Genomic DNA, 16,386 nt, shown 5'->3' with positions numbered 1-16,386 from the left:
AGTTATCCGAATGAAATAGTGCCTGCCCATCTCCTTTGGATAATCGAGGTTCCCCTGTATCTTGTTAGAGTCACACAACACGGAAATAGGCCCTTTGATCCAACCAGTCCATGCTGACCATAATCCCAAACTAAACTAGTCCCATCTACTTGCCCTTGGTCCATTCCATTCAAACCTTTCTTATTCATGTATTTATCCAAATGTATTTTATGCCTTGTAACTGTACCTGTAGCCACCACTTCCATTCCACACACGAACCACTCTCAGTGTAAAATGTTTGCCCCTCAAGTCCTTTTAAAATCTTTCTCTTCTAACGTTAGAAATATGCCCCCTAGTTTTGAACTCCCCCCTACCCTGTGGAGAGACCATTGTCATTCACCTTATCTCACTAAGGTCAACCCCTCAACCTCCTCTGTTCCAGTGAAAAAAGTCCCAGTCTTGCCAGCCTATTTTTATATCTCAAACCTTTTCACTTATTTCTCCAATTTCCTTTTGAAAGCTATAATGCTTCTGTCACTCCTTCAGGCAGTGTATTCTAGATGTCCACAAGTCACTGCATTAAGAAATAAATCGTCCGTTCACCCCTGAATCTTGAAGGATCAGATTAACACACATCTGAAATGACATACATAGGTGATTTCTAAGTTTCAGCATCTGCAGTATTTTGCTTTTACTCTTTAATGTAAAATGGCAATTCATTCTTTCAATATGAATTGTTGCTGTACGTTATTACCTTATTTACATTAGGAGACACGTCAGTGCAGTATGTGGGAAGGAGAAGTGTATAGACGTATTTCCAGCATTTAATTTTGTATTTTTCCCAGCCATTATAAATGTTCAATGTCTTTTCACTCTTCTGTCATCAGGCACCAGTATCTTCACTGTTTATGAAGCTGCCTCACAGGAAGGCTGGGTGTTCTTCATGTATCGGGCAATTGACAGCTTTCCACGATGGCGTTCATACTTCTACTTCATCACTTTGATCTTCTTCCTGGCCTGGCTCGTTAAGGTACAGCTCCTGGTTGTAATTGCTAAACGTGACAAACGAGGGAAACATTTGGCGAATGTATTAACTTGCTCATTTGATATCAGGGCAGAAAATGAATGGTAGATGTTTCCCCTTTTTTCAAATGTAAGCAATACTGTCAAGAGAAAGGGGAAGGCGAGGCAGTGACCTTTTTAATCCACCGCACCCTTTTTAAAAAAATATTGCAACAGTATGAATTAAAGTTGTGAGTATTTCGGTTGCTGAGGAGAGGGGGGTTGAGTCACCCTTTCAGGCAGAACCATACACACAAAATTCCACATTGGAAGAAATGAAGGGCTGGTCACATACGGAGCGGTTGAGGATTCTGGGTCTGTACTCGATGGAGTTTAGAAAGATGGAGTCGGGGGAATCTGATTGAAACTTACAGAATAACCAAGAAGCCAGGAGAAAGTGGACATGGGGAAGATCTTTTCACTAGCAGGTGAGACTAGGGCACGAGAGCGCAGCCTGAGAATGAAGGAACAACTCTTTAGAACTGCGATGAAGAGGAATTTCTTCAGCAAGAGAGTGATGAATCTGTGGAACTCGCTGCCGCAGAGGGCAGTAGAAGCCAAGTCATTGAGTGTATTTCAGACTGGGACGGATAGATCCCTGATTAGTGATGGGGATCAAGGGTAATGGGGAGAAAGCGGGTGAATGGGATGAAGAAACATATCAGCCATGATCAAATGGCAGAACAGACTCCATGAGCCAACTGATCTAATTCTGCTCCTACAAGTTATTGTCATATGGTCTTCTATTCAAGAAAGGAGGGAGTCAGAAAGCAGCAATAAGGATACTGAGTTGAAAGATCAGCTGAGAACATATTGAGGGGCTAATAGGCCAACTCCTATTGTCATTTTCTAAGCTTCTATGAGAATCACTTTTTCAAGCTGTTGCTTGACTAACCTGTGGGACAGTATTTGGTATGCCCCCCCCCCCCCAGATGTCAGTAAGGAAGACTTTGCAAGGTTGACAGGACAGTGGGCACCTTGTCTTTTTTGGCAGCTTGGCTGATGCTGAGTGGGCCATCCAGTTTCATTGCTTTTATCAGACTTTGCACCGGTTAAGTTCAACTGGCTGGCTTGCTAGGGCATTTCAGAAGGCAATTAAGAATGAATCACATTGCCAGCATTCATGGGGAGCATGATGGTTAGCACTGCTGCCTCCCAGTGCCAGGGGACCTGGGTTCGATTCCAACCTTGGCTGACTGTCTGGGTGGAGTTTGCATATTCTCACCATGTCTGTGTGGGTGCTCTGGCTTTCTCCCAAAGACGTTTGGTAGACTGGCCACACTAAAACATTGGGCAAAAAGTGAGGACTGCAGATGCTGGAAACCAGAGTTTAGATCAGAGTGGTGCTGGAAAAGCACAGCAGGTCAGGCAGCATCCGATGAGCAGGAAAATCAACGTTTCGGGCAAAACCCCTTCATCAGGAAGGGCCCCGTAGTGTCGAGGGGTGTGCAGGTAAGGAGGGTGAGCTCATGGTTTAAAAACCCCGTGCGGGGTTATGGGGATGAGGTGGGTCTGAGTCGGATGTTCTTCGGGGATCAGTACAGCCTCAAAGGGGCGAATGGCCCATCTCTGCAATATAGGGATTCTGATTTATATTGCACTCCTTGCACCCTCCTTCATCTCACTGTACTAGCACAGCCTTCTACCTCATATGCTTATGTTTAATCAGTTTTCTCTCTTCTTTTCAGAATGTATTCATTGCAGTTATCATAGAGACGTTTGCAGAAATCAGAGTACAGTTTCAGCAGATGTGGGGACCACGAAGCAGTACCACCTCCACAGCCACTACACAGGTATCTCTCTGCCCACAACTGTGGATGAAATATCAAACCACAGCAGCTGGCATTGGTTATAGCTATAGTAAAAATACTATCACGGGGCTCTTCACAGGAGCATTATTATAACATTACAATGACACCAAAGGGCATTAATTTAATCATATAAGTTAGAGTTTAAGAAGCAGCTTATCGTCATAGAGGGCTGCAGCATGGAAACAAGCCTTTCAGCCCAACCTGTCCATGCAGCCCAGTTTTCACAATTAAACCAGTCCTATTTGCCTGCTAGTCCGATAGTCCATGTCCCTCCAAACCTATCCCGTCCATGTACATGTCTAAATGTTTCTTCAATGTCAAAATGGCGCTCGCTTCCGCCACTGTCTCTGACAGCCCATTGTAGACACTCACCACCCTTTCTGTAAAAACATTGTCCCTCTGGATCCTTTTGTATCTCCCTTCTCACCTTACCCTGATGCCCTCTAGATTTAGGCTCCCCTACCATGGGGAAAAGGTGTTGGCTATCTAACTTCTCTTTGTCTGTCATGATTTAGTAGACCTCTGTAAAGTCACCCCTCAGTTTCCTACGCTCCAGGGAAAAAAGTCTCATCTATGCAATCTGTCCCTACAACTCAAACCTTCCAGTCTAGGTAGGATCCCAGTAAATCTTTTCAGCACTCTTTCGACTTTATTGATATCCTTCCTATAATAGGGCAACCAGAACTGCATGCAGTGCTTCAAATGTGGCCTCACCAAAGGTTTGTACAGCTGCAACAAAACATCTCAGCTCCTGTACTCAATCCTCTGACTGATGAATGGAGGGAAGAGAAATACGATGAGGTTTAGTGAGGAGTTCCAGAATCTCGGATCTTGACGACTGAAAGCAGGGCCTCCAGTGATTAAACAGTTAAAATTAGGGGTGTGTGCAAGGCCAGACTTCGATAATCCCTCTTTTTAAGTCCATTGGGACATTTTATTAGGTACAATGTAAATACATGAATGCTATTCTCAAATATAAGTGACCACCCTACATTTTGCTATTGTATTTAAATATTGGGCTTGTAAATATATTCTTGTGTTTTGGAATATGGAGCAATTTTCTTTTCTGACATCTCAGTGGCATGATTCTAGGCAGTAAAATTCAATATCAAAGCCATGACATGAAAACGCAACTGACCACCAATCCGACTAAATTACAGTTATCCATTAGAGTGTGAAAAATTTACAGTCACTAGTTATGTGAAAGCTAACTCACTTGTACTGCTGACAGCACCTGCTAAATGTAGTAAGGGATGCCCTGGCAGAAATCCAACAAAGTAATTTCACCAACATTTTTAAAAACCCTCAAACTGAGTTACGATTATCTATGACACCACTTGGTAAATCGAAATATGGAGAGACAAGGAATTTCAACAAATGGATGAGAAATCTAAAGTCAGGGTGATGCCAGCCCAGGAGTCAACATTGGAGTGGCATGGTGCTCAGTGATTTGCTCTGCTGCCTCACAGTGCCAGGGACCTGGGAGTTCAATTCTAAACTCAAGCAACTGTCTGTATAGAGTTTGCACATTCTCTCTGTGTCTGTTTGGGTTTCCTCCAGGTGCTCCGGCTTCCTGCCACAGTTCAAAGATGTGCAGGTTCAGTGGATTGGCCATGCTAAATCACCAATCGTGTCCAAGGATGTGCCGGCGAGGTGGATTAGCCATGGGAAATGTAAGGTTACAGGGATATGGTGGGGGTGGGGGGGGGGGAGTCTGGGCGGGATGCTCTTTGCAGGGTCGGCGTGGGCTCAATGGGCCAAATGGCCTGCTTCCACACTGTAGGGGATTCTCTGATAGGTCAGTGAACACAATGACAGATGAACAGTGTCTGGCAGGAGTTGGGATATAGACTGCAAAAAAAGTTCAGGTTTATGGGAGGGTGAGGTGGGAGATCAGTTCAGAGAGTATCGACATGGTTTGTGTGTCGAGTTAACGAGAACAAATGAGGGTTTCAGCAGCTGATGAACTGAGAAAGAGACAGGCAGTGCAATGGAGGTGAAACTGATGAAGGAGAACTCATGGGGTTGGCTGACATTTGGGCCCATCAAGGATCAAGACAGCGTGTCAACATACAAAGCAGTTTCTTCAAGTAAATTATTCCAAGGATATGTTGGTCTTAGTGCTTATCATGTTGATCTAATTGCAGAAGTAAATAATGACATTAAGCATATTTTCTTTAAAATGTTCGTTATTGAGATGGCAAGGCCAGATTTGTTGTCCATCCTTAATTACTCCTGAGCCAGAGGTGGTGGCTTACCACCTCGTTCTGCTTTTGTTCATGTGGTCTGAGCACATATATAATGCTGCTAGAGAAGGACTTCCAGGATTTTGACCCACTGACCACAAAGAAAGATTGATTTAATTCCAGGTCAGTGGCTTGGAGGGGAACTTACAGGTGGTGATGTTACCAAATATCTAATGCCCCTTTCCTTCCAGGTGGTAGAGTTTATGGAGTTGGGAGGTACAATTTGAGAGGCATTGCTCAGACTTTTGAAGATAGGAGTTGGGACATCATGTTGAGGTTGCACAGGGCATTGGTGAGGCCTCTTCTGGAATAATATGTCCAGTTCTGTGATAGGAAGAGTATTATTAAGCTGAAGAGGGTTCAGGAAAGATTACCTTCATCCCCATCTGTCCACACATCAATGAATTCAATATATGTTGTGACGTCGAACACTTCTTCCACCGCCTCCGCGTTTACTTTTTCAATCAAGACTCCCGCCCACCCTCCGAGGACCCCTTCACCTGCCTCCATCACACCCCATCCACCTGGACACGCCGTGCTGGTCTGTTACCCACCCTTGACCTCTTTATTTCCAACTGCTGCCAAGACATTAACCGCCTTAACCTATCTACCTCCCTTCCCCACTCCAACCTCTCACCCGCACAACACGCAGCCCTCCACTCTCTCTGCTCCAACCCCAACTTCACCATCAAGCCAGCAGACAAGGGGGTGTGCAGTGGTAGTTTGGCGCACTGACCTCTACACCGCTGAAGCCAGGCGCCAACTCGAAGACACCTCCTCCTACCACCCCCTTGGCAATGACCTCACCTCCCATCACCAAACCATCAACCATCATCTCCCAGACCATACATAACCGCATCACCTCAGGGGATCTCCCACCCACAGCTTCCAACCTCATAGTTTGGGAGCCCTTCATCACCCAATTCTAGCTCCTACCCAAGATCTATAAGCCTGACCACCCCGGCCAATCCATCATCTCAGTTTGCCCCTGTCTCACAGAATTCATCTCTACCTACCTCAGTATTGTCCTATCTTCCCTGGTCCAGGAACTCCCCACATACGTTGTGGACACCACCCAAGCCCTCCACCTCCTCCAAGACTTCTGTGTTCCCGGCCCCCAATGCCTCATCTTCACCATGGATATCCAGTCCCTCTACACCTCTATCCGCCATGACCAGACCCTCCAAGCCCTTCGTTTCTCCCTCTCCCAATATCACCACTGACCATCTCATTCGTTTGGCTGAACAGGTCCTCACCCTTGATAATTTCTCCTTCAAATCCTCCCACTTCCTCTAGACAAAAGGGGTAGCCAGTGGCACCCGCATGAGCCCCAGCCATGCCTGTCTCTTTGTCAGCTACGTAGAACAGTCTATCTTCCAGAGTTACACCGGCACCATTCCCCACCTCTTCCTCCACTACATTGACCCCACCTCTTCCTCCACTACATTGATGACTACATCGGTGCCACCTCATTCTCCCATGAGGAGGTTGAACAGTTCATCAACTTCAGCAACTCATTCCACCCCGACCTTAAATTCACTTGGACCATCTCTGACACCTGTCTCCCCTTCCTGGACCTCTCCATCTCCATCAACGGTGACCAAGTTAACACTAACATTTTCCCGAGAGGACCAGTTCCACTACAGAACATACCAGATGGCCTCCTTCTTTAAAGACCGCATTTTCCCTCCCACATGGTCAATGATGCTCTCCAATGCATCTCATCCACATCCTGAACCTTTGCCCTCGAACCCCACCTCTAACCGCAACCAGGTCAGAACCCCCCCAGTCCTCACCTTCCACCCTGCCAACCTCCATATACATCGCATCATCCGCTGACATTTTCACCACCTACAAATGGACCCCACCACCAGAGATACATTTCCCTCCCCACCCCTATCTACTTTCTGTAAAGAACATTTCCTCAGAGACAACCTGGTCAGGTCCACACCCCCCCCTTACAACCCAACTTCCCTGCCACCGCGGGAATTGCAAAACCTGCACCCAAACCTCCACCCTCACCTCTGTCCAAAGCCCCAAAAGAGCTTTCCACATCCATCAAAGCTTCACCTGCACTTCCACACATGTCATTTAGTGTATCCATTGCTCCCGATGTGGTCTCCTGTACTTTGGGGAGACTGACCACCTACTCGCAGAGCGCTTCAGAGAACATCTCCAGGACACCTGCACCAACCAACCCCACTGCCCTGTGGCCAAACATTTCAATCCCCCTCCCACTCTGCCAAAGACATGTAGGTCCTAGGTCTCCTCCATCGCCACTCCCTCACCACCCGATGCCTGGAGGAAGAACGCCTCATCTTCCGCCTCGGGATCCTCCAACCCCAGGGCATTAATGTGAATTTCACCAGTTTCCTCATTTCCCCTCCCCCCACCTTACCCCAGTTCCAACCTTCCAGCTCAACACCGTCCTCATGGCCTGCCGTACCTGGCAATCTCCCTTCCCACCTATCCGCTCCACCTTCCTCTCCGACCTATCACCTTCACCCCCAACTCCATACACCTGCTGCACTCTCAGCTACCTTTCCCCAAACCCGCTCCCATTTATCTCTCCACCCTTGAGGCTCCCAGCCTCATTCCTGATGAAAGGCTTTTGCCCGAAACATCAATTTTCCTGCTCCTCAGATGCTGCCTGACCTGCTATGCTTTTCCTGCACCACTCTAATCTTGACTCAGATTTACCAGGTTGTTACCTGGATTGGGAGGTTTGAGTTATATGGAGATGCTGAATAGACTGGGACATTTTTCACTGGAGCACAGGAGGTTGAGGGGTGACCTTATGGAGGTTTATAAAATTGTGAGAGGCATAGATAAAGTGAATGTAAGATATCTTTCCCCTAGGATGAGACATTTCAACATGAAGGGGCATATTTTTATGGTGAGAGGAGAAAGGTTTTCTAAATGACAGTTGGGGTAATATTTTTACATAAAGTGAGGTTCATGTGTTGAATGTGGATACGGTTAGAATGTTTAAAAGACATTTTGATAAATACATGAATCAGAAATGTTTGGAGGGATGTGGGCCAAGCCCAGACAGGTGGGACTAGTTTAGTTTGGGATTATGTTTCAATCATAGAATCCCTACAGTGTGGAAATGGACCATTTGGGCCAACAAGTCTTCATTGACCCTCTGAAGAGTAATCCACCCAGATGCATTCCCTTACCCTATTACTCTACATTTCCCCTGACTAATGTATCTAAACTACACATACCTGCCAATGGGCAATTAGCATAGCCAATTCACCAAACCTGCACATCTTTGGACTGTGGGAGGAATCTGGAGCACCGAGAAGAAACCCACGCAGACACAGGGAGAATGTGCAAACGCCACACAGACAATCACTCGAGGCTAGAATCGAGCCCGGGTCCCTGGTGCTGTGAGGCAGCAGTGCTAACCACTGAGCCACAGTACTGCGCAACTGAGCCACCATGCCACCCATGGATTGGCTGGACCAAAGAGTCTGTTTCCCTGCTGTACGATTCTGACGACATCAACTCACTAATTGTAATGTCACAGGAAGGTAAAGACACATTCTTCTTAATAACTGTCATTGCCTGTTGCCTGTGTGACATGAATGTTATTTGCCACTAATCATCCCAAACGGTGATGATGATGGAAAATTCCCTGGATACACAAGTGAAAAGATTTCATTTTAAAAGAGAATATTTGTAGGGATTAAAAGCTGTTCTCTTTAAAAGTGACCTTGAATCTGTTAGATTGTTATTGAAAGCATAATTGCTTCATCCATGTCCCTTGGTGAATTATACCTGTCATTCTTACCTGGCCTCGGGATATATGTGACTCCAGTCCCACAGTTGACTATTAGTTGCAATTCGAAGTAATCTAGTGAGTCCAGGGAAACTAAGGATGGGCAATAAATGCCACCTTGGATGGCAAAACTCATATCCCAGAACGAATGTCAAAAAATCCAGTGTACAAATTTTCCATTGCATGTCCCACTACTCCCCATTTGAATAGTCCTTCTTCCAAACCTCTTCCAAATTTGGACATTTACCAAGTGGTATCATAGATAATCATAACTCTCTTTGAGGGTTTTTAGAAATGTTGGTGAAATTACTTTGTTGGATTTCTGCCAGGGCATCCCTCACTACATTTAGCAGGTGCTGTCAGCAGTACAAGTGAGTTAGCTTTCACATAACTGGTGACTGTAAATTTTTCACACTCTAATGGATAACTGTAATTTAGTCGGATTGGTGGTCAGTTGCGTTTTCATGTCATGGCTTTGATATTGAATTTTACTGCCTAGAATCATGCCACTGAGGTGTCAGAAAACAAAAGCATGTTAAAATTGTATTCCAAAACACAAGAGTATATCTACAAGCCCAATATTTAAACAGAATAGCAAATTGTGGGACGGCCATTTATATTTGAGAATAGTGTTCCTGTATTTTAATTAAACCTTGAACATAATAAAATGTCCCAAAGGACTTAACAAGAGTGATTATCAAATAAAGTGTGACATTTAAACTATAAAGAATGATTCTGGCCGACCATGAGAGATAGGATCAGAAGTAGACCACTTGGCCCTTTGAGACTGCTCTGCCATTCAATGAGGTCATGGCTGACCTGATAATCCTCAATATTGCAGCCTACCCAGCTTCTCCTTATAACTCAAAGCTCCCAATCCTGACAACATATCCTTTCCCCATATCCCTTGTTTCCCTTACTGATTTAAAAATCTCTGTCTCAGACATAAATATTCTCAAGGACCCAACCTCAACATCTCTCTGTGGTAATGAATTTCCCAGATTCATTACTCTGAGAGAAGGAGTTGTTCCTCATCTCTGCCTTCAATGGGTGACCCTTCACTCTGAGATTATACCCTTTGGTCCGAGACACAAGGGGAAGGAACCTCACCATACCTACCCTGTCAAAGTCCCGAAAGGTCTTGTGCTTCTATAAGTTCTCTCGTCACTCTTCTAAACTCTGATACCGGCCTAGTCTACTCAACCGCTCCTCATAAAATCCCTCCGTACCCAGGACCAACATGGTGAAGCTTCACTGGACAGCTTCCAATGTAAATATAGCTTCCTTCAGGTAAGGGAACTAAACTTCTTGGTATTTCAAGTGTGGTCTATCTAGCTCTGGATTAGTGGTGCTGGAAAAGCACAGCAGTTCAGGCAGCATCTGAGGAGCAGTAAAATCAACGTTTCGTGCAAAAGCCCTTCATCAGGAATACAGGCAGAGAGCCTGAAGGGTGGAGAGATAAGCTAGAGGAGGGTGGGGGTGGGGAGAAAGTAGCATAGAGTACAATAGGTGAGTGGGGGAGGGGACGAAGGTGATAGGTCAGGGAGGAGGGTGGAGTGGATAGGTGGAAAAGAAGATAGGCAGGTAGGACAAGTCATAGGGACAGTGCTGAGCTGGAAGTTTGGAACTGGGATGAGGTGGAGGAAGGGGAAGTGAGGAAACTGTTGAAGTTCACATTGATGCCCTGGGGTTGAAGTGTTCCGAGGCAGAAGATGAGGCGTTCTTCCTCCAGGCGTCGGGTAGTGAGGGAGCAATGGTAAGGAGTCCCAGGACTTCCATGTCCTCAGCAGAGTGGGAGCAGGAGTTAAAATGTTGGGCCACAGGGGGGTGTGGTTGATTGATGTGTGTATCCCAGAGATCATAGACAATAGACAATAGACAATAGGTGCAGGAGTAGGCCATTCAGCCCTTCTAGCCTGCACCGCCATTCAATATAATCATGGCTGATCATTCCTAATCAGTATCCTCTTCCTGCCTTATCTCCATAGCCCTTGATTCTGCTATCTTTGAGAGCTTTATCCAACTCTTTCTTAAATGAATCCAGAGACTGGGCCTCCACTGCTCTCAGGGGCAGATCATTCCACACAGCCACCACTCTCTGGGTGAAGAAGTTTCTCCTCATCTCTGTCCTAAATGGTCTACCCCGTATTTTTAAGCTGTTTTTTTAAGATGTTCCCTAAAGCGTTCTGCTAGGAGGCATCCAGTCTCCCCAATGTAGAGGAGACCGCATTGGGAGCAACAGATACAATAAATGATATTGGTGGATGTGCAGGTGAAACTTTGGTGGATGTGGATTGGGCCTTGGATGGAGGTGAGGGAGGAGGTGTGAGTGCAAGTTTTGCAATTCCTGCAGTAGTGGGGAAGGTGCCAGGACAGGAGGGTGGGTTGTATGGGGGGTGGACCTGACCAGGTAGTCACGGAGGGAACGGTCTTTGTGGAAGGCGGAAAGGGGTGGGTAGGGAAATATATCCCTGGTGGTGAGGTCCGTTTGGAGGTGGCAGAAATGTTGGCAGATGATTTGGCTTATGCGAAGGTTGGTAGGGTGGAAGGTGAGCACCAGGGGCATTCTGTCCTTGTTATGATTGGAGGGATGGGGTCTGAGGGCGGAGGTGCGGGATGTGGGCGAGTTGCGTTGGAAGACATCCTTAACCACGTGGGAAGGGAAATTGCGGTCTCTAAAGAAGGAGGCCATCTGGTGTGTTCTGCGGTGGAACTGGTCCTCCTGGGAGCAGATACGGCGGAGGCGGAGGAATTGGGAATACGGGATGACATTTTTGCAGGAGCTAGGGTGGGAAGAGGTGTAATCCAGGTAGCTGTGGGAGTCGGTGGGTTTGTAAAAAATGTCAGTGTCAAGTCGGTCGTCATTAATGGAGATGGAGAGGTCCAGGAAGGGGAGGGAGGTGTCAGAGATGGTCCAGGTAAATTTAAGGTCAGGGTGGAATGTGTTGGTGAAGTTGATGAATTGCTCAACCTCCTCGCAGGAGCACGAGGTGGCGCCAATGCAGTCTTCAATGTAGCGGAGGAAGAGGTGGGGAGTGGTGTCGGTGTAATTATGGAAGATGGACTGTTCTACGTAGCCAACAAAGAGACAAGCATAGCTGGGGCCCATACGGGTGCCCATGGCTACCCCTTTGGTCTGGAGGCGCCTTGTATAATCTTTGCAAGATTTTACTTTCTTTTTTCTGTTTTGCTTTGAGATTTCCAGCATGCACAGTTCTTTAACACTTTTGTGGCAAGTCAAATGTTACGTTTGTGATTGTTAAATATAATGATTATGTATGAATAGATAGAGTGGATGTTTTAGGTCTATTTTCCTATTTCCTTTGTGTACGAGTGACTTTGTCAAATATCTAGCAGGTAAGTCTGTCGACTGGCAAAGCACATTTTCAAAAGTAGCCCCGTATAAAGAACAAAGAAAAATGCAGCACAGGAACAGGTCCTTCGGCCCTCTCAGCCTGCGCTGATCCAGATTCTCTATCTAAACCTGTTGCCTATTCTCCAAAGGATCCCTCTGCATCCTGCCCATTCATGTATCTGCCTAGATACATCTTAAATGATGCTATCATGCCTGCCTCTACCACCTCCACTGGCAATGCGTTCCAGGCACCCACTACCCTTCGCGTAAGTAACTTCCCACACATATCTCCCTTAAACATTACCCCTCTCACTTTGAACTCATAACCCCTAGTAATTGAGTCCCCCACTCTGGAAAAAGGTTTCTTGCTATCCACCCTGTTTGTACCTCTCGTGATTTTGTAGACCTCAATCAGGTCCCTCCTCAACCTTCATCTTTCCAATGAAAATAATTTTAATCGAATCAACCTCTCTTCATTGCTCGTGCCCTCCATACCAGGCAACATCCTAGTGAACCCCCTCTGCACCCTCTCCGAAGCATCCACATCCTTATGGTAATGTAGCAACCAGAGCTGTACATAGTATTCCAAATGTGGCCAAACCAATGTCTTTTAGAACATGATGTGCCAACTCTTACTACCCCGGCTGATGAAGGAAAACAAGCCATATGCCTCCTTGACCACTGTGCTGACCTGTGTTGCCACCTCCAGGGTACAATGGACCTGAACACCCAGATCTCTCTGTACATCAATTTTCTCCTGGACTTTTCCATTTACTGTGTAGTTTGCTCTTGAATTGGATCTGCCAAAATTCATCACCTCACATTTGCCCGGATTGAATTCCATCTGCCATTTCTCTGCCCAACTCTCCAATCTATCTGTATTCTGCTGTATAATCTGACAGTCCCCTTCACTGTCTGCTACTCCACCAACCTTAGTGTCATCTGTAAACTTGCTCATCAGATCACCTATACCTACCTCCACATCATTTATGTATATCACAAACAAGAGTGATCCCAGCACAGATCCCTGTGGAAAACCACTGGTCACAGTTCTCCATTTTGAGAAACTCCCTTCCACTACTACTCCGTCTCCTGTTGCCCAGCCAGTTCTCTATCCATCTAGCTAGTTCACCCTGGACCCCATGAAACTTCACTTTCTCCATCAGCCTACCATGGGGAACCTTACTGAAACGCCTTACTGAAGTCCATTTATATGACATCTACAGCCCTTCCCTCATCAATTAACTTTGTCACTTCCTCAAAGAATTCTATTAAGTAGGTAAAACTATGACCTTTCCTGCACAAAACCATGTTGGCTATCACTGATAGGCCCATTTTCTTCCAAATGGGAATAGATCCTATCCTTCAGTATCTTCTCCAGCAGCTTCCCTACCACTTACACGAGGCTCACCGGTTTATAATTATCTGGATTATCCCTGCTACCCTTAAACAAGGGGACAGCATTAGCAATTCTCCAGTTCTCCAGGACCTCACCCTGTTCAAAGATGCTACAAAGATATCTATTAACTCTCAAAATTCAAAGTTTTATTTTGATCAGGCCCCAAAAGCAAGCAGGTAGAAAGACAAAATTGTAAAATTCTCAAACGCATCCCTGAGCCACCTGCTTCTGGTTTTAAGAAAATTGAGAGGGACTGTTCTGCCCGACAGGCAAGTAAGATAATTAGCCAGAGCCCAGGAAGGACCGGGGATGCCTCTTTGTTCGAGAATGAGTTATATACCTTGAACACCACTCTTCATCGAGCCTGAATTACCACAGTCTGTCCAGACTGTCCGTACAGCATTAGTATCATGAAATGTCACACTGCAAACATCTAAACAACTGAGGTAACTGACCCCACAGCCGTACCCAGCTACTCTGTCAATCCAATTGCCAGGTGGTAAAGCTAATGAATAAATTTGGAGCTAAATTTGGAGTTAAACATGGCAGAACCTGCAAGAAGCCTGGTCTCCCATTCAAAATTCTTTAACTCTATTCCTAGCACTGAGTATATATTAAGCCCAATGCTTTTTTATGTGTTTTGCTCACTGAGTGGCATTAACACTGTGGAAACAATTGCTCAACCTCCTTTCACTTATTCCATGATGAGGCATTTTACTATCCAGTGCGAGGCCATTCAGCCCATTGTGTCTGTACTGGTTGTGTGAAATAGTCACCTACTTCGTCCCATTTTCCCACTCTTTGCCTTTTATTATCTTTTTAAATACTTAACTAAGTTCCTCTTCAAAACTACTGTTGAAATGATTTCCAGTGTCCTTTCAGAAAGCACATTCCAGACAAGAACAACTTACGTTTAAAAAATAAACAAAAATTCTCCTTGTCTCTCCCTCTCGTTCTTAAATGGAATTAAGGATCTCTGTCCTCTGGTTACCATCCCTTGCCAGTGGGAGCCAGTTTCTTTTTTATTTGCTCTTTCAGAACTCCCCATTATTTGGAGTGCCTCCATTAATTCTCCTCTTATTGGTTCAGAAAAGATTTACAAGTATGTGGCTGGGATTGGAGGGAGAGACTGAGTAGGCTGGGGCTATTTTCCCTGGAATGTTGGAGGCTGGAAAAGGGTCTTCATATAGGTTTGTAAGATCATGAGGGGCATAGATAGGGTGAAGAGCCAAGCTCTTTTTCCCAGGATAGGGGAGTCCAAAACTAGAGGGCAGGGGTTTAATGTGAGAGGAGAAAGATTTAAAAGGGAACTATGGGGCAACCTTTTCACACAGAGGGTGGTGCGTGTATGGAATGAGCTGCCAGAGGAAGTGGTGGAGGCTGGTACAATCACAACATTTAAAAGGCATCTGATGGATCGATGAATAGGAAGGGTTTGGAGGGATATGAGCCAAATGCTGGCAAATGGGACTAGATCAGTTTAGGATATCTGGTTGACATGGATGAGTTGGACTGAAGGATCTGTTTTCACTCTGTCCATCTCTATGACTTATTGTTTTCAATTCAAATAAGAACAAATCAGCTTCTCCAGTTATTACATATAACTGCATTCCCTGGTACGATCCTTATAAATCTTCGCTTAACCTCAGAATTGTAAAATTTATTGAATCGGTATATTATTTTCAGGTTATAGTATTTGAAGTATGTATGTTGGTGAACAGTATCGTCTTTTCTCTGCAGATGTTTCATGAAGATGCAGCTGGTGGATGGCAGCTGGTAGCAGTAGACATGAATAAGCCCCAAGGTAGAGCCCCAGCATGCTTGCAGGTACGACTGCAATTTGTGTTTAATAAATGTGTAGTTCCTCTCAAAGTAAGATTTTTGTAATAAAGTCTGTTATTAGCAATAACAGTTTGCATTTGTTTAGTGACTTTAACATATGAAATTTCCCAAGATACATCACAGGAGTGATTTTGAAAGAAACTCTGGGACAGCACCACAGAAGGGGCTATGAGGCAGGTGAGTTAAAGTTTGGTCGAAAGTATTCAGGAGGGACTTCGAGAAGGAAACAGCAAAGTGAAGGGGTTTGGAGGAAACCTTAAAGCTTGAAGCATGCAGTAAGGCAAACAAATAATGTCTGTACTATTAAATATGTATTAAATAATTTGAAACCAGTAGGAATGCATATTGTGTAAATTGTTGTCTCTGGGAGGAAGTTTTGCGCTGTGAATTTCTCCACATTGCTTCTCAGTATTCTCCGTGATCAGCGGTGTGAGTTGACTTGTTGAAGAAAGAACTGAATTCTGCTAGTTTTTCTCTTTGTTGCATAGAATTGTACAGCACAGAAGGAAACCATTGGACCATTGTGTCTGTTCCAGCTCTTTGAATGAACTCTCCAATTAATCCCAATCCCCCTGCTTTTTCCCATTTGGTGAAACCCTGCAATGTTTCTCCTTGCTGAATAATTATCCAATTGTCTTTTGAATGTATTGTTTGAAATCTGCTTCTATCACTAGATCAGGCAGCCCATTCCAAAACACAACAGACTTGAAGGAAAAACTTTTAGCATCAGTAAGTAGGTAGATTCAGGGAAATCCTCACTTTTAACAGTCTGTTGTGAGTAAGTTGTCCACCTAATTATTTTTTTCTCCCTTTCTTTTCATTTTAGAAAAGCTATCCATTATCACCAATTTTCCAATCCTTTCGCAAGTGATCATTCAGTGCTTTTGGATTTTTAATATTTTATT

General features: G+C 45.1%; 1 protein-coding gene across 6 annotated transcripts in view; it reads left to right on the top strand.

Annotated features, from left to right (window-relative positions):
• nalcn (sodium leak channel, non-selective) overlaps nucleotides 1-16,386 on the top strand; it is a 358,024-nt gene that overhangs the window by 119,166 nt on the left and 222,472 nt on the right. For all 6 annotated transcript variants that reach the window (XM_072578059.1, XM_072578064.1, XM_072578061.1 and 3 more), the window contains 3 exons: nucleotides 867-1,009; nucleotides 2,730-2,834; nucleotides 15,380-15,466. In XM_072578059.1, coding sequence (XP_072434160.1) covers nucleotides 867-1,009; nucleotides 2,730-2,834; nucleotides 15,380-15,466 — 335 coding nt within the window. The remainder of the gene's footprint in view (nucleotides 1-866; nucleotides 1,010-2,729; nucleotides 2,835-15,379; nucleotides 15,467-16,386) is intronic.

The sequence above is a fragment of the Chiloscyllium punctatum genome, chromosome 9, assembly GCF_047496795.1.
Source record: "Chiloscyllium punctatum isolate Juve2018m chromosome 9, sChiPun1.3, whole genome shotgun sequence".
In the NCBI taxonomy this organism is placed as follows: Eukaryota; Metazoa; Chordata; class Chondrichthyes; order Orectolobiformes; family Hemiscylliidae; genus Chiloscyllium; species Chiloscyllium punctatum.
The sequence above is the reverse complement of the archived record's forward strand: the minus strand, read 5'-3'. Positions and strand labels throughout refer to the sequence as shown.